Raw genomic sequence first — 23,254 nt, 5'->3', positions numbered from 1 at the left:
TATTTTTATGATTTTATGTCTACTTTGCATTTCTGCTTTGGATTCATATAATAATAATGAAAAGGGAATAACAAATCTGATCAATAAAGCAAATGCGAAAATATTCTTGATTGTTTTTTTTTTAAGAATGTGGCTGATAGAATTCTTTAGTGTAGAATAAAGGCTAGCAATGGAAATGGGACTTTGGATGCTATTGAAAGACATCCCAAAACAAAAGTAGAAGAAAGGCTATGTTTTAAGACACTATTAAGGAAAATAAACTGGCTACTCCATACTAAAATATTTACAGTTAAGACACTTTCATTGCACATTGATGCAATAATTTTCAATCGAGAAAGTCTATTTATGTATCTTCTGCAAAGTAGCGGCAGATCACATTTACCTGATTTAAATCTTATGTTAATAATCAGGGGAATTTTGTTGCCAGTGCTAGCAGTGTTTAGATGTTGGATACAATCCGAGGAGACTCAATCCATCAGCTGTCTCTATTTTACAAACATATTATGTTCTTTCAAAGTGTTTATCTTCTTTCAAAGATTGGCTGTAGTTTAGCTGAAGTGAAAGGGATCCCAGAATGATTTTATACAGTGAGTACAGCAGGCTGGTGTCCCTTTTTCCTTTCCTTTAGAATCACACATGGTCCTACTATTGCCTCCTTTGCATGATGTGTATGTCAGTTCTCAGTGATCTTCCCTCCTGCTTGCTGCTACCCATATTCTATCCCTTGGTCCTTCTCTCTCAATCTCTCAGCATCTTCTCTCCCTTTCCAGCCCCTAGCTCAACAGCTACCTGAATAAGCAGATACTGGCTCAGAAGCATGCCAAGCAAATCATTCGCGATAGTCTCTGTAATTTTTACACCAATATTGCAAAATTTTAGAGATTTGCACATTTCCAAAATACACAATATAACTGCAATTTATTGTTATTGTAAAGTATGGCTCTGAGTTGCCCATGATTACTAGATGAGATAGAAACATTTTTACTTGCAGAGAGTCTAAACATGTGAAAAATAACTCCTTATATTGGTAAGCAGGATGGCTAAGGATTTGGTGCATTTTTGAAAAAGTGTCTTTTGATGATTGGCTAAAAGGGTACTTTCATTTTTACAGGTTAGTGACGTGTATTCTTCCAATGAAAGAAAGGCTCCACACTGAAGCTAAACGGTGCTTATACTGTATGTATTCCTTTACACAATGAACATCTTTACAAGGCCTAAGGAACGTTTTGATTAACAGGTTACACAAGCAGTTCTAGTGCAGAGTTAAATCAAACAAACCCTCTGCACTCACAAATTTCTCTGAACTCAGCCCAGAAGGTTTATCTTCAGTGACATATTTCCCCCGCCTCTTCTTATCTTCCACATTGGCAGCTTTTGAACTGAGTTTGGGATTTCCACAACCTTGAAAAATCTGGGGAAATAAAAGAAAACCACGTTTAAGAAAAAAAATAAACTTCTACCAGGTAAATCTCTGCACATTGACTTCACCAATGTTAAATTTACTTAACATTCATTTCAAATATGAAGACATTCTGATTTCCTATATATTTCATACTAGTATTTTTATTTTGTTTGTTTCAAATGGCTGATTTAAAAATGTATAGCACAACAAGTTCTATTTATCTAAGTTGCTTAAGCCCTCAGAAACTAGTGTCGATATGGGATGTCATATATGCATAATAATTAGTGAATTTAAAAACCCCACTCTAGAGCTTTCTTTTGTTGGTTTCCTTAACAATCTAATGATTAATGGATTTTGAAGCCATTCTCACTCTCTGAACTGATGGCTTTATATCACTATATTTTAGGCAGCAGTACCATGTTCTCTCTTTTTCTTTCTGTCAGTCTATTGGTGACTTATTTTCTTGCTAGTCAGTTCCTGATGCACTTTCTCTTAGCAGCTTAATTACAATTCTTCTATTCCATAAGAATAATAGCTGGAGTCCAGGAACTCAAATTATGCTGTTCACATCAGGGTCAATTGGATAGGAAGCTTCAGGGTTTGGATTTGTGATGGAGCAAATTTCATTTATGCTGGGCTAAAATATCACACTCTGTTCAGGAAGGATAAATGTTTGGTAATCAAAGGCGATGAGGAAGAGACAGATAAATCTCACAGTGAGCTCACTCTAATACTGGGAAGGAGTCAGTGAGCTCACTCATATTGGGAAGGAGACACATTCCGGTCAACACTACAAATTAAAGATGACAGGTCTAGGGTTTAATAATTCTTCATTTTCATTTTCATTTTCATTTTATACAATCACTTATATACTGTGCAAAGAAAAAAAGAAAAAAAAAAAACCCCCAACATAACACTTCATTCCCCCATACACCCTCTCTTCTCCCCCTCCAACTTTCCTTTCACCCCTCCAACATTCCTCTCTTCTACTTCCCTTCCCCCTCAGACATCTCCCCCTCCCTCCATTTACCCTCCTTACATTCCCTCTCACTCCCTCTTTACTTCTCCCTTCTCTTTCCCTCTTCTCCCCACTTTGGTGTATCCATACAATTCAATTTGTTTTTTACAATAAAAGTAGAAAAAGAAAAAAAGAAAAAGAAAAAAAAAACGGCAGTACACAAGTGAATTCTTATTGTTCTAAGGATTGAAACTGTAATTCCACCCTCCCCCCTCCCCCCTATAATCCCCCCTCCCTAACCCCCTTACGGCTTCGCAGGTCCCATGCCCGGCATAATTCTTTAACAAGCATTTAAGTATAATAAGGCCAACTAACTTTAAAATTTAAAAAAGAGTAAGATAAAAGTATAGCCAAAAAGAAAAAGGAAAAATAGTAGAAAATAAGAAATAAAAAAAAAACACCCACACACACACACAAAAAGGAGAAAGAAACAAAAAGGGTCATAAGCCCACTACGTTACCACAGCTTCCCATTATCTATAAATCTTAATCAATGTGACTCATTCCAAATTTCGATTATTTTACTACTTGCAGGGTTTCAAACTATATTAGAGCCAGGTAAGTTGATCAATTAGAATTCCCCAACTAAAAATCTCCTTGCTTTGTCTATCTATTCAAACCTTTAATTTATCTCCTTTTTTATCCAAGTATCCAAACCTTTCTATAACACCATTAACTCAAATACTTCTTTCATTTTTCATTTCCAACACCTCCCTTTCTATCCTTACCCACCTCCACATATAAATTTTTTACCTTCCACCCTGCCTTTATCCATATCCACATAAGTATTTTATCCATATTCGTTGCTCCTCCCATATTTACTCCACTTTCCTGAAGATTCTCCGACCAAACTTTCTTAACCTTATATTGATATAGCAACTCAAACAAACATCAGCTTACGTTCTAGCCCCATGTAATCTAATTAAACTTTCGCTGCCCTTCCCTCTCCCACGCACCTCCCAACTCCGTTTGTCCCAAACCGCAACTCAAAAAGATCACAATTTCCGCTCTCTTCACCTAAAAGAATAGTTCATGCACAATTAAAGTTAGAGTTCAAACAAAATTTCTGTACAATATATGTCCCCAATCAGCAACGCTTCTTTCAGTCTCCATGTCTCATCATCGATATGCCACTTTTCCATTTTATCCCAGACGGAGATCATAAAGCTTTAAAAACATCGCTTAGTCTTTATTCTTTAGTCTTCTGCCCTTCCGGAAGAGAAAAGCAACACGCTCCACCTTGTAGCCACGTGTCTCGCTGTTTGTCTTCTCCTTCTCCCTGTCTCTCCCCAGATCCGGATGAGTCAGGAAGTCCCGCCTTCAGGGTCTCGTGGTAAAATTTTCGGGCTTCACAGACAGAGTTAATGCGGTGTTTTTGGTCGCCAAATGTAACTGTAATACCAGCTGGGACTTCCCATCTATATGAAATCTGAGAGTTTCTGAGTTCTTCGGTTAAGAAAGCATACTGTCTCCTTGTTCTTAACATTTGAAATGGTATCTCCTTAAAAACAATCAAGTCGTCCCCGTCAATTCTCAACCTCTTTCCGTAGAGCCTCTGTGTTATCTCATTTCTAGATTCCCTTGTAGTAAAGTATATTATTATGTCCCTCGGAAGCTGTCGCTGTTTTGCTACCCAGGAATTCTGGCGGTAAATTCTTTGAATCTGCCAATCAAAGTTAAGTCCCGGACTTCCCACCAAGCGGCTGAAAGCCTCAAAGAATGTCTGTTTCAAATTCTCCTGTTGGTTTTCACGCAGCCCTCTAACACGTATAGCAAAGGCAGACTTGTTATAATTTAATTTGACAAGTTCTTTTTGTGCAGATTCAATTTCCTGTTCTAACGTTTGAATTTTTGATATCAGATTAAGGTTGCTTTCTTCCAAAAGTTCCAATTTGTCCTCCGTTTCAGCAATATAATCTGTCATGACTGTCATTACTCCGATTATATCCTGCTTTGCCTGAGCAATTTTAGCATCAAATTCATCAGATAAATCCGAAATCAGTTGATTAATCTCCTGTCTGAAATCATTAAGCGTCTTAAGAAGGAATTCTTGTGTTAGCAAATCTCCCGTGGAGGGTGTAGGAGGCGAGGGTAGCAACTTCCTGGCAGTTTTTGGAGATATATTATTAAGGAGGCGCTTCTGTTTAAGTTTGGGAGCCATTCCAGAATAAAAATAAAAGACAAGCAATCCAGCGAGCCAAAAATCAAAGTCTGTGCTCCCCTCAGATAATCTTTTAGCAATTAGTACGGAGAAGCCTTCAGGAGGGTAGGGTCAGCTAGCTGCGTCAGATCAAGCACAAAAGCTACGAGATCGCCATCTTGTGACGCAGTTAAAAAAAGAAGAAAGGGAGCCTTTTGCGAGATTGAAGCTGGTATTTTAAATAGTAATAGAGAAAGTTCCTCGGGAATGTTCCCCGCCCGAATTGGCTTTTAAATAGCTTAGTTTTGTCCTGGGGGGGAGGCAATCTGCCTAGGCTGCAAAAAAAAGCAGCGCGGAAAACTGGCCGGAGTAAAGGCTCAGCTAATGTTGAACCTCTTCTCCATTCACAGCAAAAAAAAAGCTATGAATTACAAAGAGATCCTAACGACTGACCTTCTCCCTGCCCCTTTCTGCCAGAAAGGGGAGATATCTATAGATCTTATAAGATATACGAACCAGAGTCCTGGCAGGAGCTTTACTTAGCTCCCGACGGCGGCAGCCCCTCCCCTCGAAGCCTCGGGTTTAATAATTCTTGTATGACAATAAAAATGGCTTTCCACCTATTGAGCCCTGAAGAATCGCAAGCATAACATGTCTATTTTTTTATTAGTAGAAACAATGGAATCCTCTCATGGTAACTTGTCATTGAATGTCACTGGCTCAAAATACCCAGGGTGTGATCCAAAGTCACTTGGCATGCTTAGGTGACTGTTTACAGGAAATACCGTGAATATTTAGGGGAGGTGGGGGGAGGAAGCAATAAGAAAAATACAGGCAATTAAATATATAAGAGGTAAATATTCTGAAGTTCACAATTTAATTCTTACCTTGGCTGTTATAGATTCTTTGTTTTCTTGCATGTTTGAAATGGCTTCAGCAATCCTAGCATGAATTGTACCAATTACAACATCTACATTAGATGGTCCATCAAAACGATCAGCCACCAACAGTAATGAATCTATTGGGGAAAAGAATAAAATGATACTGATTAAAAAGCATATGAAACAAATCATTTGAGATGGTCTTTTTATAACTAACATAATAAGTATTGAAAATGCAACATACATCAGTGGAATATTTTATATATTTACATCCTAGATATTCAGATACCATGATTTACCTATACCTACAAAGATCAGAATAGTGGAAACAGTAGCATTTCCTGTGATACTTTATATAGGCAAAGTTGTACTTTGGAGAGACAGGATTGGAAAAGTATTGACACTTTTGAACTTCAGTGCTGGAGAAAACTCTTTAGAATATTATGGTATGGACGCAAACTAACTAAACAAATGGATCATCAGACATATCAATGCAGCATTCTCACTCAAGGTACATGAATAGTCTCATCCTCTCCTATTTTAGACATATTATCCAAAACCCTACAGTCTCTTGAGAAGTCTGTAATGGTGGATGGCCTCAATTAAAATGGCAATGTACTGTTAGAAAACCTGTAGGACCAAAAGACAGATCATCACAAAGAAAATATATGTATGTGGTTGTCATTAAGATCAACACTGGCTGAAAACATTCAATCAATCAATTAGTTTAGATCCAGACAAACCGTTAAATATTGTCCCACTCAGAAAAAGAAGTCATAAGGATAAAGTGACAATAAATTTAAGAATATTTAAATAACAACATACAAAACAAAATGTTATAATTATGCTTGAGAACCATTTCTCAATTTTTAAACCTTTTCTATGTGAATGTGTCTATGTAGTTTACTAGAAATAGAGTTCAATTTGAAGGTGATTGAACTTTTTACTTATTGTTAAAAAATTCTTTTTCTGAAGAATTTAACTGCTAATTTAACTAATTTTTTAACTCCTTAAAACTATCCAATCTGTGGTACTGATGAATACTTGGAGATTCTATATCCTGGTGTCTTCTGAAAAACTTTAAAGACTCATAATCCATTATGGGAACTATGGAATTTCAAAAATATGCAGAATTAGATAAAGGAAGAAGTGATGCTTCAAAGATATTGAAAATATTCCTCTAATGCATGCATCAATTGATCTCCAACCTTGCATTGCTTAACTAAAAGGAAACTAAAGAGCTAAAAAAATGTCAATGAAAGCAATTTTTTCAGGCAGGCATCTGTAGATCTTACCAATCATGTTCTTCCATTCAGTGTCCAGGTCAGCATGATTGCCCAGGCAGCCCTTCAAGACATTACGGCAATAGCTATTACATGGCTTAATGTTTGACATGCCCCGACAGTGTGCGCAATACATCAACTTCATAATAGCACGGCTGCAATACTGGCTCAAAGGGACCTTAAAAACAAACCAACAATCATTTCTTAAGGACATAATATAACAATCATCAAATACAACATGTAACCTAAAACGCAACCCAGGATTTAAAAGAGAAAAAAGTATTTTTGTACGTGTGTAGAGATAATCTATATAAAATTTAAAACTAAGTGCATTCAATAGACAAGTAGTTTGTTTCTTATATGAAATCCTTGGACACAGCCCATTTAATTTCAAAGTAGGACTACTTTTCAGACATGATCAGAATGAAACATTTCAAAATCCTTGAAAACCATGCATTCTGAAATCTGAACATTTAGAATATATTCAGGTCTACAATTGTCTTACCCTACAATTGTTTCTTTGATGCCCTGCCAATTTAAAAAAAGGCCAGAAGAATAAAGAAACAAGCACATAAATATTACAGATGCCAGCAAAGGTTCTAAAATACTTCCCCTTCCTTCTGTTCAATCATGTCTGATTCTTGGAGACTGCCTGGGCAAGTCCTTGAAGTTTTCTTGGCAAGGTTTTTCAGAAGTGGTTTGCCATTGCTTCCTGCCTAGTGCTGAGAGAAAGTGACTGGCCCATGATCACGCAGCAGGCTTTGTGCCTAAGGAAGGACTAGAACTCACTGTCTCCTGCTTTCTAGTCTAATGACTTAACTGCTACACTAATAAGATATTTATAAAGAATTGTCAAATTGCAAATGAAATAATAACACCACGTTTATTTGCTTATTCAGCCAGGTAGTGCAGAATTTGAAGAGAATCACCATGATTTACCATATCAAGGTAAAGGTAAAGGTTCCCCTCACATGTATATGCTAATTGTTCCCGACTCTAGGGGACGGTGCTCAACTCCGTTTCAAAGCCGAAGAGCCAGAGACGTCCGTGGTCATATGGTTGCCATGACTAAATGCTGAGGGGCATGGAATGCTGTTGCCTTCCCACCAAAGGTTATTCCTATTTTTCTACTTGCATTTTACATGTTTTCGAACTGCTAGGTTGGCAGAAGCTGGGATAAGTAACGGGAGCTCAGTCCATTACGCAGCGCTGTGGATTCAAACCGCCAAACTGCCAACCTTTCTGATTGACAGGTGTCTTAGCCACCGAGCCACCACGCTCTTTACCATATCAAAGCCTACTGGAAATCAAACATGAAATAGTCTCTGAATATTCAGTATTAACTGTTCCAGAGGATTTTTAAAAAGCCCTAATGACAGAACTGTGGTTATGTATTTATGTACATTATGTAGCTATGTATAAATAAATAAACTTTGGCAACAAATTTACTAAAATTTCCATGAATCTGAAATCAGACAATAAAGTCAGTATTTGACAAGTTTCCTCATTTCCATCACTGTGGGTCTCAATTCAATTATTGTATCAAAACATAGGTAGTATTAACTGTAATTTAGAACTCAAAGTTTGAACTTTGAAAAAATACAAGAGATAATGCACTTTTCCCTCATTTATTTTCCTTTCTGTTATCTATTGTAATATAGCTCAGAAATGTATTAAGTTCTTATTATTGATCATGTTAAAGATATGATGGAAAAATTCTGATGGCCAAACTAAAACTTATTTAGCAAAAAGCATACTTTTGAACTTCATTTCAAATCTCAGTTTATGAATCTGGGTTGCTAGTCAATACAAAAATGAGATATTGACCACTAATTTTATTATGCACCTTTACCAACCAGGATATGGCATTGGCATCCTTAGTCTCGAAAGACTATGGTATTGTGCTCTGGAAAGAGTTCCTAAAACAGCATCTGGTGTGACTAAAAAGGCCAATATGAGAATGGCAATCCCTTCCACACTGAGGACATTCTGTCCCCTGCCCAGCCCCCTGATTTTACTGGTTTTGGGACTGCCCCTTTGCTTCGGCTTGCCGAACAAGTGTCTCTTCAAATTGGAGAAGGCCATGCTGCGTCTTAAGCCTCCAAGCTGAATGATCAGAGGTGAAGGTTTCATAGCTGTTAATGTCCATCCCCAAGGCCTTTAAATCTCTCTTGCAGATATCCTTGTATCACAGCTATGGTCTCCCTCTGGGGCGTTTTTCCTGCACTAATTCTCCATACAGGAGATCTTTTGGGATCCAACCATCAGCCATTCTCATGACATGCCCAAGCCAGCATAGATGTCACTGTTTCAATAGTGCATACATGCTAGAAATTCCAGCATGTTCCAGCACTATGCTATTTGGAACTTTGTCCTGTCAAGTGATGCCAAGAATATGTCAGAGACAGCACATATTTCTTTCCTGCCATGCGTAAAGGGTCCAGGATTCACTGCAGTACAGGACTGTACTGTTTGATATAAATCAAACATAAATAATGACAAAGTTATATTCAATAAATTGGTACACAACTTAACAGTCAAACCAGCAAACATATATTAACTGAGACAAAGAAAACATCCATTTGTATATGAAACAAAGGCCTATAATATGACCAAACATGTAAACATCCATAGTTAAAATACATCAGGTATTAATCCAGGGATTGCCAAGATTAATGAGAATAGGACAAGAAAATACACAAATCCTTTTCTAATGCCATAACTGTTCATTCCATTGATGGGAAGGATGGATAGAGGCTGTTCCAGGGTTGCAAGGCTAAGTCTCCCAAAGCCTGGAAGTCAGAAGCTATAACACTGGAATGAATATAAGGACTGAACAATGTTGTATGGAGAACTAAGGGTAGACAGGTACTAGGTTGTATGTGCCGTGTAACTGGAGATCTTTAAACACAAATAAGAATAGTTTAAACTGGACTCTTAATTCAGATAGGAAACAAGTAAAGATTCCTGTTCTGCAATGAGAATTCCAGTAAAAATAGAATAGGATGGAGTGTCTAAAAGAGTTTAAATTGTAGTGTTCTAACTACGATTGGGGGGCAGAAATAGAAATTGGGATTATTGCAGTAATTTAGGCATGAAACTACCTAATAAAACCACATATTCTCCTTTCAGAAACCTCAGATTCTATAAGCATCCATCAAATGAAAATTAGTGACTCTTGTTAATAAAATCAATAAATTGATTCAAAATTAGTTGATCCTCAATCCGGTTCTGAGGTTGCAAATCAAGAAAACTGAGGCAATCTGGGAGACTTGGAGACAAAGAATGGGAAACCATCATGAAGGGTGAAAAGGATGCCAAGGTTAAAACACACACACACACACACACAGCCCTCAACAATATCCACCTATTGGTTCACATTCTATTTAAGGCAATAACATGGGATCAAAGAGTAAATGTTACTAAGCCACTTTATCACGAGTCATCACATATTAATATCAAAGATCACCAAAGACCAATAGAGATAACATTATTACAGCAATGACACTGTGGATCAGACTATCCTAAAGTACTGTATAAAGCATAAACAAAATGGACTGTACTTGAATATTTTCAAATTGATTGGTTTGGTACAAGGAATTAGAAAAGTTCAGTTATAATAACAAAATCATGCCTAAGAACTGACTGTGGAGTAGATCATGTGCAAGTTTACCTACTACTAGATAAAGTAGAAGAATGTGGGTTGGACAGCATTACCACCAGATGGATTCGTAAGTGGCTGACCAACCGCACTCAATGTGTAGTCCTCAATGGAACTGCATCTACATGGAGGGAAGTATGCAGTGGAGTACCCCAAGGCTCTGTTTTAGGCCCAGTACTCTTCAACATCTTCAATTATTTGGATGAGGGAATAAATGGGGAACTCATCAAATTTGCAGATGACACCAAGCTGTCAGGAATAGCCAACACTCCAGAAGACAAGCTTAAGATACAGAAGGATCTTGACAAACTTGAACATTGGGCACTATCTAATAAAATGAAATTCAATGGTGAAAAGAGTAAGGTTCTACATTTAGGCAAGAAAAACAAAAATACAGGTACAGTGTAGGTGGTACCTTGCTCAATAGTAGTAACTGTGAGAGGGATCTTGGAGTCCTAGTGGGCAACCATTTAAATATGAGCCAGCAGTGTGCAACAGCTGCCAAAAAAGCCAATACAGTTCTAGGCTGCATAAACAGAGGGATAGAATCAAGATCATGTGAAGTGTTAATACCAATTTAGAATGCCTTGGTAAGGCCACACTTGGAATACTGCATTCAGTTTTGGTCGCCACGTTGTACAAAAGATGTGGAGACTCCAGAAAGAGTTCAGAGAAGAGCAACAAAGATGATTAGGGGACTGGAGACTAAAACATATGAAGAACGGTTGCAGGAACTGGGTATGTCTAGTTTAATAGAAATAAGGACTAGGGGAGACATGATAGCAATGTTCCAATATCTCAGGGATTGCCACAAAGAAGAGGGAGTCAAACTATTTTCCAAGGCATCTGAGGATAGAACAAGAAGCAATGGGTGGAAACTAATCAAGGAGAGAAGCAACTTAGAACTGAGGAGAAATTTCCTGACAGTTAGAACAATTAATCAGTGGAACAGCTTGCCTCCAGAAGTTGTGAATGCCCCAACACTGGAAGTCTTTAAGAAGATGTTGGATAGCCATTTGTCTGGAATGGTATAGGATTTCCTGCCTAGACAGGGGGTTGGACTAGAAGACCTCCAAGGTCCCTTCCAACTCTGCTATTGTATTGTATTATTGTATTGTAAGTTCCAAATCAAACTAAAGAAGAAGAACAAAGTTATCCAATTTCTACAATATGATCTTGAACATATGCTGACTATTTTCAAGATCGCTAGAAACTGCTTTGAAGTCCTAAACTTCACAAGTAAGGAACCAGAGGAACTATGGAATGAAATCAAAGAATTTAAGAATGAATGGAAAAGAGACTGCCAATAGACAGAAGAAAGTAAACTGGAAGTCAGAACAGATGGTGGAAACTGTCCATAAAAGAAGCCAAAGCCAAGAAAGACAATGATCTCAGAAAGAACTTACAGAATTTAAGTGATCCATTAGAATAGTCAAGAAACAATATTGGAATGTAAAGTCATCAAGATGGAAACAGACATAGATAAACAAGGAAAGAATTGTGATCCAAAACAATTGGGATCATCAAAGGAGGTTCCAACAACAAATTTGCATATTAAAGGATGGACAGTCATGAACTGATTCAAATAGGATCAATAATGCATTCTGAAGTAGCTTTTGGAGGTAACACAAAAATTATAATGGATCCTGAATATGTATACTGAAATTACTGGTAAGTCAATCCAGCCAAAGCATGGTAACAACTCTCCTGACATTGCTGTCTTGGTTATCTACTATAAATTACTAATAAAACATGATGCTAACACAACATTAAATTATTTATTTAGATTTTCGTAACTTGTCTTTATTATTTTTACAAATAAGATGGTGAACATACCTAATATTCCTTTTTCCTCCTATTTTCCCCGCAACAACAACTTGTGAGGGGAGTTGTGCTGGGAGAGAGTGATTGGCCCAAAGCTACCCAGCTGGCTTTCATTATACCAACCACCATCCTGCCAGAGGTGAGAACAGTTCTCTGGCAAGCTTGCTATGAGACCATATGTAGAAGACGACCTTAACTCAGAGAAGGCAGATCCATTATCAAGGCAACAAGTAGATACACATGTCTTGATAGGTCTACCTTGTAACTGCCATAAGCAAGACAATGAGGCTTTTCTGTGGCAGCTCCCATACTTTGGCATTCTTTACCCCTAACATCCATACAGCTCCCTCACTTCTCTCAGATATTCAAAGAGAGTTTAATTTCACTTGGCCTTCAGCCACTTTTTGATTTATCAACTTCTCAACATGGGGCAGAATTGATTTATTGGTAGCAAATGCACTACTAAAATAGCATTGCTTTTTATAATTTGATTTACTACTATTAATTCTGATCCCATTCAGCAGGAATTTTAGAGAGCTAAATTTTGGTTGGTGGGGTATCTCATTCAGATGTGTTCTAACAAGCTTTCATCAGAGAGGCATGTTCTGCTTGACACTTTAAGATCTCCTTTTACATTTAATTGAGGAATATTAAAGACCTAATTTCCATGGCCATATTACAAAGTGGTTACAATTGTTTAGGTTTGAGAATCCTGATAATCTCTTTGTTCATAAGAAAAATGCACATTATACTATACAATGAATGAATAAATAATTCAGATAAGCAGGACATCAAGGCCAATGTAATATGATGTATTTTTAAAAGATTCATTTTATTATTTCTATGTCAAAGTATTCTGGCTGAGAATTCAATTGTAGGTTACTTATTCACATCAACTAGGCAACCCTTAGAATTATTTGTCTTTTTTAATAATTACCTCATAGGAAATCAGAGCAGTATGTCATTTAGCTTTGATATAATTTATGGTAAAACATTTTTACATTTCTTTTTAAAATATGCCAGGAAGCTCAGCAGTTTGCAGAGTTAACATAATTATAAGCGATATGAAAATAGAATTTACTAGTTTCTCAGATAAATACATAAGCAGAAAGCATATTACCAGCTCACATACGGGTATTAAAGGCTAACTATAATTATTCAGACTTAGGTTATTCATAGATATGCTCATTTAAATTAATGTGACTACAATTGTTTATACTATAAATATGGTAAGTCTATAATCAGTCCATTCAAATGAAATTGATTAACTTATTTCTATCCATCAAGGATACAAAAAGGTCAGAATTTTTAATGATGAACACAATCTCTATTGAATTAGGGATTAGTTTAGACTTTATAATCTGCTGTAGAGCAATTTTTCTTGATTTAAAAAGATTCATATTTTCATAAATTTTATAAAACTTGAAGACAGCGAATTTGAATGACACATACACAGAAATCTAAAAAACAAAATTAAAATACAGATTTATTTTAATACAGGGATATATTGGATCTTAGTGTCTAATGGAATGCAACAAACACAGCAATAATGCAATACTTTATTCTTGATAAACAATTACATTTTATGAAAGCTGTCACCTGTCAATATTGTCTATTTATGATCTAAGTTGAGAAATGCACTGACATGCCTTTGTGAGTTGTGCGTGGGGGGAAGAGAGAGAATTAAATCAATGTGGTAATAAATAGTCCTTTATAAGACTGGATTCATGTATTTATTCTACCTAAATGATGGTATCAAAAACAAGGCCCCTTGCTCCATGGTCATTTCCAACCTATAGCATAAAAGGAGAATTTTAACTGTTACAACACCTGTGTTGCAAAATGACCAATACTCCAAGTATTGTTGCTTGACATACATGGTATTTACCATTCACCTTAAAAACAAACAGAAAACTGGCAGGTCTTTCGTGAGGAAAAAAGACACCTGGATAGAGTGTAACAGCAAAATGAAAATGTATTATAATCCTCTATACTGTTTCCTCAAACTACTTGTCCAAGTCTATTAGGTTTAAGTTAAAGGGAATGTGTTTTTTGATCCACCAAAAATATTTCTCAGTGGATGCAGGTGTATGTACTACAGAGTAAATTGTAGCAATATTATCAGTAAATTTATTTCTCTGTGATAATCACTTCTTATATGCAGTTATCTGCTTTTTGATTTAGAAAAGGACATTCCATAAAACTCTTCTGGAGTTCTCTAAGTTTCAGAATTGTCTGGCTGGCTGATGTGGAAATCCCAGGAACCTACATAACATAAAGAGCTTGGTAGGATGATGAGGACAAGACTGATGAGGGGAAGAAGGAGCTAGTGTATTCCTCTTCATTTTCTCTTATATTAAAAATATTGACGCAATTCTGGAATGCAAAAAATAATAATAATTCAACTGGAGGATGATTTAGAATTTATATTGGATTTTTTAAATTTCTCCACTATGTGGAACAACATACTATCTTTCTTTTGAAGTTTACCTCAAACCTGAGGCCAAAAGGAGATATGTTGATGGAGCACTCTTTGTTTCAAGCCCTGATTTCTTCTGCCAAGGACAGAGAGGAATTCCACCGGGGATAAAGGAATGGGAGGAGGGAGAGGGGCTATGGGGGAAGTCCACCATCTGTTTTAACAGATGGGTCTGTCACATCAATCTAATTTGAGCCTAAGGGCCAATTCCAGCCTTCTCCAACCTGGTCCCCTGAAGACATGTTGAGAAATGTTCTGTGATATTATGAAAAAAATCTGTTATGGTATGCCTTTCAAGCATTTGCTCTTAGAAACTGGTATGGTTTTCCAACAGAACAGTGCACTGCAATCTGGAGAGCTAGTCTAAATTTATAGAAGGATGTATAGTAGAAACATTCCTTTATTAACATTACTTAATGGAATAAAGTATGACATTATTATACTGTAACTATTTGTTTATTTTGTTGGAACCATGAGACATTAAAAATGTAATATGAATTTAATTTCATGGTAAATATAATTATTAAGTGATTAAAAATCACTTAATTATGATCGCCCAGCTTTATAACTTGTCCCTAGGCCTTGGGACACTATTCTAAAATAGATCTGGTGCCTAAATAGTGCAGTTTCATCTCACAGTGAAGTTTGTTATGCTGATATATCTTTTAACATAATTCTATTACATCTGAACAAAAAGTCTCATTCAATTTGTTTATTAATTCGGGTTAGTGCTATGAAAAGGAAGCATATTATTGGACAAAAATCGCTATCCGGAAGTCAATACACTTAGAAGATCAGGGGAAAATGTTCACATGATCTAGCGTGTCACAGAGAAAATCAAAGGTATATTGTTGTGTTGGTTCTTTCAACTGACCAACTTCCATAGGGTGCTTATCATATGGGGACTGTTGAAAAAACACCTTATAGTGTGTGAAACGCACTCTCGTGGATTCATTCAAAAAGCTGCTTCCAGCACTGGCCTATTTTCCTTAATTCTGCTAACTTGCCAGCAGAATTAAAGTGGTATGTGAAAGTATTAACCAGGGATTATCTTGTGGATAATACAAAATGCTTTCTTAGCAGGTTGTAAAATCTCACATATGCTAAGAAAAGTCTGGCAGAGATTTCTAGGCTGGCCATCAAACAGCAAAATATTTCACTCATATTAAAATAAAGGTATTTTAAAATAGTCAAGAAGAGTTTGAATTACACTTCATTGAGGATAACTAACGGGGGAAGTAATACTTTATGCCATTTCTGGGAAAGAGAGTCTTCGGTGTTGTGAGAAGAGCCCATATAACGGACAATTTGGTGAACAGCTTTCATTCTCTATTCTTTCAATCCAGCCTGCATGCAGATCTTTCTATTTCTATAAGAGCTTCTGGAATGTAATGATTCAACTGAAGGGCAAACTGAAGAGCAAAATGATTGAAATGTTCAAAAGATACAAGTCCTGAAAGCTGGGACAAGTAAGGACCTTTAATGGTAGCAAAAATAAGAAGCCTAAGTAATTAAAAATGTAAATGTTGCTTGAGCTGACCAAAACCATAGTCCTTCTCTTTATGTAGTTTACTAGCTTTCTCTAAGGCTGGTTTATAAGTAGTGTATTTTTCTTTGCTTTATCTACAGCAGATTTTACTGAATAAGGATCAACTACAACAAGAATGGCACAGATTGCTATATCCATATTAAGTAATATGGAATAAATAAAAAAAATCTTTGCAGATAGATATGAACACAGAGCTGAGCAATCATGCAAATTAGGTGTATTTTATCTTAGATAAAGGAAATTACATGGCAAACCTCTGCAAACAAAGCAAGGGAAATACAATGTTTCTAAATGTTTATTCTCCAGCACTGTATGATTGATCATTTCTTTGATATACTAAAGGAAAGCTTATTTTACTATTGATATTTGCAAGGGGATAGCTAATGAGACTAGAGGATAAATACAAGAAATACAATATTTTTATTGTACTTCCACATCACTCTATAACACAAGTCTTTTTATGTTCCAAGCAGCTTCCACCTCTTCCTTCCTTGTGTTCACTTTCTATTCCTTCCCTGCATGTATTGAACAACTTCACTCCACTAGTTCAAGCTACCTTCATTCAAATGTATTCCCCCCACCCCTTGCTTTCACAGATATACACCAGAAAATCTATAGTAACTGTGCGCTGCCACTCATCAAAGCTTTAGCAAGCATGACAAAAAGTGTGGCAGCTGTTTTATCCCAAATATGCTTACACACATTTCTTGGCAAATTGTAAATGCAAAAAAATTACTTTGGAAAATAATTCTGGTTCACATACCCCAATCAGGAGATAAATGCATTTACTGACATAGAAAAGTCATTTGTCCTGGAATGCATGACTTAATCTCTAAATTTATGAACCAAACACTTCTGAATTGGGAGCACCCAGGAAAGAGGAAATGAAGGCAGACTGGTTAAACTAGCTAACTTCACACTTTCATGCCCAAGTGGCATATTATTTTAAACCTGAAGCATATTGAATATCCAAAAGGAAAACAAGAAAACTTTACACTTTTATGTGCCAGCTTCTTATATAGCTTATGTTCTTCTCTGTGTTCAATCTGCTTGATGGCCCAAAAGTCCAATGCTACTGCTGTGCATAAAGGCTCAGTCACTTTCAAATTATTTATAATACCACCTTGATACGTAAAACATTTGGGTACTTGAGTTATTTGTTTTTCTTTATGAACTGAAGACATTATGTATTTTACAGGCCTATTTGTGTTGAAAAAAACATGTAACTTTCCATTGCAGGTAAAATATCAATAATCTCTGAAAACCTCAGTGTTTTATTGTGTTAATCTGCACATTCTTTCTCTGTTCATGTGCATTTTATAATATCAAGAATAAAAGATGACGGACATGTTTTAGAGCAAAGCTACAGATATTTTGTTTCCTTCAGACTCATTCCCTTAATATTTTCAGTAACATTGAAGCTACTATGATTTAACTTTTTATAATTCTTTGGAAATGCCATATGATAGGATCGTAAATATCTCCATTTCACCTTATTGTAGTTTTTGATAGAAAAACCATGACTTTGGAAAAACCAGTAGTATGAAAGTGGCAGGGGAATCAACAATGCTGCAATGAAATAATTCTAAGACAATTAATTTTTTAACAAGATGACCACCATGTTATCTAGAATTCAATGAAAACTAGCCACAAATGTAAATAAATTTTAATTCTAACTATATTCTATCCTTGTGAGTTACTGAAGGCATTTGACTATTCAGTAGGGTTACCTAACATGTTGTTACTATTTCCTTCTATAGACACAGCAAATGACTTTGGGTAGCTTCCAGGTTTCAATATCCAGATGCCATCTAGCCAGGCCCTCCTAGTGTATTTAGCTTTGGTAGTCACTATTGCTCCCCCCCCCCCCGCAACAGTACATCAGACACTAGATTGATCTGATGTAATATAGCAAAGGGGAAAAAAAACCTCCCAGAAATTTAACACTCAAAATGAAAAGAGTCCCACTGCTTTGCTGAATTGCAGAGTGGATCCTGCTGTGACAAAACTTCAGGAACAGCACTCACAAATCTGAAGGGAGCTCTCTGCTTGAGGTAATCAATTATGCAAAGCAGAAATTGCACCAATCGAAGAATTCGTCTGCCTTGTCTAATACAACAGTAAATATATTCCCCAGAGTAAATAGGTAATTTAAAAAATGCTCAGGAATTTAAGCTGACCTACCTGAGAGACCTTTCTGACAACATCGTTGCCCACACCAAGTCCCTGCACAAAGGAACGAACTGCAATAAAGGCTCTTGTTGCCTTGAGCTTCAGGTCCCTTGGAATCTCTCCAAATGGCTTATGCTGTTCTGAGTGCTTCACTATGCAGTCCATATATTCATCAGGAAGCTGGTACTGGGGATTCATCAACTTGAAAAGCCGCTCTAGCAGGTGAGTCCAAAATTCATTGAGGGCTTCTTCTAAATTGATGTTGGGACCTCGATAATAATGCCGCAGCTCACTATATAAGTCTTTGAAAAGCTTTACATTCTGGAGATAAAGGTCTCCATACATACCAGGAAATGTGTCATAAAGTGCCTTTTCTGACTTGTTTAACAAATCCTGGAAGTAACCTGAAATCAAAAAAGTAGGAGAAACAGGTCACTAAAAGAATCTAGAATTTCTGGAATGAAATTAACCTGAATTAAAGACATCTTCAAATTAATTTATTGCACCATTACTAAAATGAAATGAAAAAAAAAACCTGGTATGTTTAGTGCACTTGTATCTTCAAGCCAGGGGTGGGTTTCAACCGGTTCGCGGCGGTCCCCGCGAACCGGTTGGTCGGCGGACCCGGAAGTAAGTAACTTCTGGGAACGGTGAAGGGCCCACCCTCTCGCCCGTGCTCCTTACCTGGTTTTGATGAGTTCTGCGCTTCCATGCATGTGCAGGACGCATACAGCATCTGCGCGATCCTCCAGGAGCAGCTGGAGCATCGCACAGACGCTAGTACGCATGCGTGCGCTGCACGCGTGCACGAGGGCGCTGCCGGCCCCGTTCCAACCGAACCGGTTGGAACGGGGCAAGAAACCCACCCCTGCTTCAAGCATAGAAAATGAACACTTGTCATTTGCATTGTGTTGTTTGACTGCATAGATGCAAAACCAGATTCACATTCAGAACTGTGAAATATTTCTCCCCAAAATCTCATGCCCAGCATAATACTTCTTCAACATTACCATGAATGTGTAAGACACAACACTACATTCATTCTCATTTATTGTCTATTTGAAAATCAGGCACTGATGAAATTTTGGCAAAAGATTATCTATGTGAAATATGCCCAAACATATTTTTAATGAAATAGTGACAGACAACAATTCCATTTCAATTTGATCATACTGCTTAATTCCCAAGATAATATGTGCAAATCACTATATAAATCAATACCATAAAAGGTCAAAGGGATTAAAAGATGCTAAAAGGTTATTTCCCATACTTCTTCTGCTGACAGAAACATATGTGCATAAGCTTACCATCTTATTTAAAAGAATATATCAATAATAAATATATCTAGTAGTTCTATGTATGAAGACTGAAAGGTTTCAATATTTGCCTTTGGTATTAAAAGAGGACATTTAGAAAATTATTTGATAACTTACCAAACCTTTTTGATTTAAAAGGTACAACATGACAGATAGCACGATGGTTCATTATCACCAATTTAACATTTATTAAAAGAGAGCAAATTCTATATCTTTTCAAAGCATTTTTTCATGGTGCTGAGACATTATTTCCTTTTAGATATCATTTGTGAATATTTATACTAACAATAGCAGGTCATTAAATATTATAATGCTAGTGCACTTTAGTGCAAGGCATTCCCTGTAAAACAGAAAAATAAGAACTAAAAGCTCCATTAACCCTAAAAGAGAAAATTAAGGGAATCATCCTAGCTTTGAATCAATTGAAGGTGGTACTGATTCCAGATCTGTGAAACTCTTATTTAGTTTTCAGTTACTTGACAATATCCACCAACCAGAATCAGCTGCAAAAAGCACAAACCTGGCCTGAAATCACACAAATACGGTTTATTTGGTTTTTGCTCAGTGATTTGTCAATATAAACATTATGGTTTGTAAACAATGATTTATAGGTAAACATGTGGTGTGACTCCAGCTAAATGTGGGTTATTTGGAAAAGAATGGTTAAGTAAATAAGAATCTTGCATGAATGCATACCTAGAATGAAAACAAATATACCTCAGAGCATGTTGTCAATTTATATTACTCTATTGAATCAGACTAAGTATTTTTTACATACCATAGTATCTGGATGGAGCAGCATTGACTGATATTAGTATCCACTAAAAATAGCACCATTCTCTTTGACTCTCTCCGATCACAGCTATTTATTTAAGAACATAAATAAAGAAAAAGCAATCCCCCCCCACTCTCCTGGCGACATCAATGAACCACTTGATGAACTCCATATCACTCTCGTGGCAATACGGGCGGCAAAATGTTCACATTTTGCCGCCCTTATTGCATCCGCTGAATCGCGCCCAGCCGCCTTGTTTAGAATAACCCGCTCCCTCTTGAAAGGGAGGGATGCGGATGACCCTTTACAAGGAAGAGCTGAGGAATTTGTTCAGTATTTAACGGATAAAGTCGCTCGGATTCGGACAGAGCTGGACTCCAATTGCACGATACCAGCCGAGGTACCGGGGGAAGGTCTTGAGCATACTTTATGGATTGAGTTTCAACGTGCTTCTTCTGAGGAAGTGGACAAGGCCATGGGAGCAGTGAGTGCCTCCACCTGTATACTGGACCAGTGTCCCTCCTGGCTGGTCTCGACCAGCAGGGAGGTGACACGCGGCTGGATCCGGATGATAGTTAACACCTCTCTCCAGGAGGGAATCTTCCCACCCCTCCTAAAGGATGCGGTGGTGAGACCCCTCCTGAAGAAACCATCTCTGGACCCAGCCATTTTGAGCAACTATCGTCCAGTCTCCAACTTTCCCTTTGTTGGGAAGGTTGTTGAGAAGGTGGTGGCCTCTCAACTCTGACGGTCCTTGGATGAAGCCGATTACCTAGACTCCTTTCAGTCGGGCTTCAGGCCTGGCTACAGCATGGAAACTGCTTTGGTCGCGCTGATCAATGATCTCTGGCGGGCCAGGGATAGGGTCACCCCTCTATCCTTGTGCTCCTTGACCTCTCAGCAGCTTTTGATACCATCGACCATGGTATCCTTCTGCGATGGTTGCGAGAGGTGGGAGTGGGAGGCACCGTTCTTCAGTGGTTCTCCTCCTACCTCTCGGGCAGGTCGCAGTCGGTGTTGGTCGGAGGGCAGAGATCGACCCCAAGGCCCCTCAATTATGGGGTGCCGCAGGGTTTGGTCCTGTCCCCCCTCCTATTTAACATCTACATGAAGCCGCTGGGTGAGATCATACACCAGCACGGGATTAAGTACCACCAATACACAGACGACACACAGTTGTATCTGTCTGCCCCGTGCCAACTCAGTGAAGCAGTAGAAGTGATGTGCCAGTGCCTGGAGGCTGTTAGGGTCTGGATGGGAGCAAACAAGTTGGCACTCAATCCAGACAAGACCATGTGGCTTCTGATGTTCCCTCCCAAAGATTGGCCAATTATTCCATCTCTCAGGCTGGGGGGTGAAATTATACGCCCCTCAGAGAGGGTTTGCAATTTGGGAGTCCTCCTGGATCCCCCGCTGACTTTAGAACACCATTTGTCGGCTGTGACCAGGGGGACCTTTGCCCAGGTTCGCCTGGTGCACCAATTGCGACCCTACCTGGATCGGGAGGCCCTTCAGACAGTCACTCACGCCCTTGTGACCTCAAGACTGGATTATTGTAATGCGCTCTACATGCGCCCTTGAAGAGTATTCAAAAACTTCAGTTAGTCCAGAATGTAGTCGCGCGAGCGATTGTGGGTGTACCCAGGTACACCCACGTCACACCTATCCTCCGCGAGCTGCACTGGCTACCCATTAGTCTCCGAATCCGCTTCAAGGTGCTGGTCGCTACCTATAAAGCCCTACATGGCATCGGACCTGGGTACCTGAGAGACCGCCTCCTGCCGATTACCTCCCATAGACCGATTAGATCTCACAGGTTAGGTCTCCTCCGGATTCCATCCGCCAGCCAATGTCGGCTGGCGACCCCCCGGGGGAGAGCCTTCTCTATTGCAGCTCCAGCCCTCTGGAATGATCTCCCCGTCGAGATCCGGACCCTTACTACCCTCCCGGCCTTCCACAAAGCCACCAAGTCCTGGCTGCTCCAGCAGGCTGAGGGGCTTGTGAAACATCCAGCCCCACGGAAATTGTGAATGTTGCGGTTTTTGTTTTAAAGTGTTGTCTTTGTCCAGTTTCCCCTTCCCTTGTCTATTGTGAGCTGCCCGGAGTCCTTCGGGAGTGGGCGGCATACAAGACAAATAAATACAAATACAATACTCTGGGGTCCCAAAGTCTGTTAGGTACACCAGAACAATTTTGCTATAGTAGTTGGCCAATCATACTTCTACTACAAAGAGATAATATGCAGTTATACATGCAGGTTATAAGGAAGAAATATAAATATTTCAAGAGGTGGCTGAAGTATTTTACCTTTAAACTTAATAAAGGCCCCGAAATCATTCATAGGAGCAAAAAGTTTTTGTAGACCTTCAAAATATACTGCTTTTCGAACTAATAGTTAAAATGGTATGGCTCATTGTTTTTGCAATGTTTCAACAATCTATTCATTCTAACAGTATTTCCAAAATAGGGAACAATTAAAATCATTTGTAAATCGAAACAATTCACAAACTGGTGATGATTCCATCCATCCATAAAAAAGAAAATATTTCAGTTTCTTAAATGTTAATGCTGGTATACATTAAAATTGAGCTGATTGCTTGGGCATCACCTTAATAGGTAATACCAGAGGACAAAAGAGTTGAAAAGATGCATTTATGGCCATTCATTCCAGCTTCTTTCTTAATGCAGGAATCCAAATTAAGGAATTCTAAATAGATTCCAACCAGTGGAATATACCTCTCTGGGCAACTGGTTC

At 38.0% G+C, this 23,254-nt stretch overlaps 1 protein-coding gene across 1 annotated transcript in view; it reads right to left on the bottom strand.

Moving 5' to 3' along the window:
- GPC1 (glypican 1) overlaps positions 1-23,254 on the bottom strand; it is a 199,489-nt gene that overhangs the window by 8,123 nt on the left and 168,112 nt on the right. The window contains exons 3-6 of the mRNA XM_014065958.2: positions 18,421-18,812; positions 6,736-6,901; positions 5,447-5,577; positions 1,292-1,411 (exon numbers count right to left, since the gene is read on the bottom strand). Coding sequence (XP_013921433.2) covers positions 1,292-1,411; positions 5,447-5,577; positions 6,736-6,901; positions 18,421-18,812 — 809 coding nt within the window. The remainder of the gene's footprint in view (positions 1-1,291; positions 1,412-5,446; positions 5,578-6,735; positions 6,902-18,420; positions 18,813-23,254) is intronic.

The sequence above is a fragment of the Thamnophis sirtalis genome, unplaced genomic scaffold (assembly GCF_051295495.1).
Source record: "Thamnophis sirtalis isolate CommonGarterSnake01/CBP01778 unplaced genomic scaffold, rThaSir2_p1.2 scaffold_11, whole genome shotgun sequence".
Classification (NCBI taxonomy): Eukaryota; Metazoa; Chordata; class Lepidosauria; order Squamata; family Natricidae; genus Thamnophis; species Thamnophis sirtalis.
The sequence above is the reverse complement of the archived record's forward strand: the minus strand, read 5'-3'. Positions and strand labels throughout refer to the sequence as shown.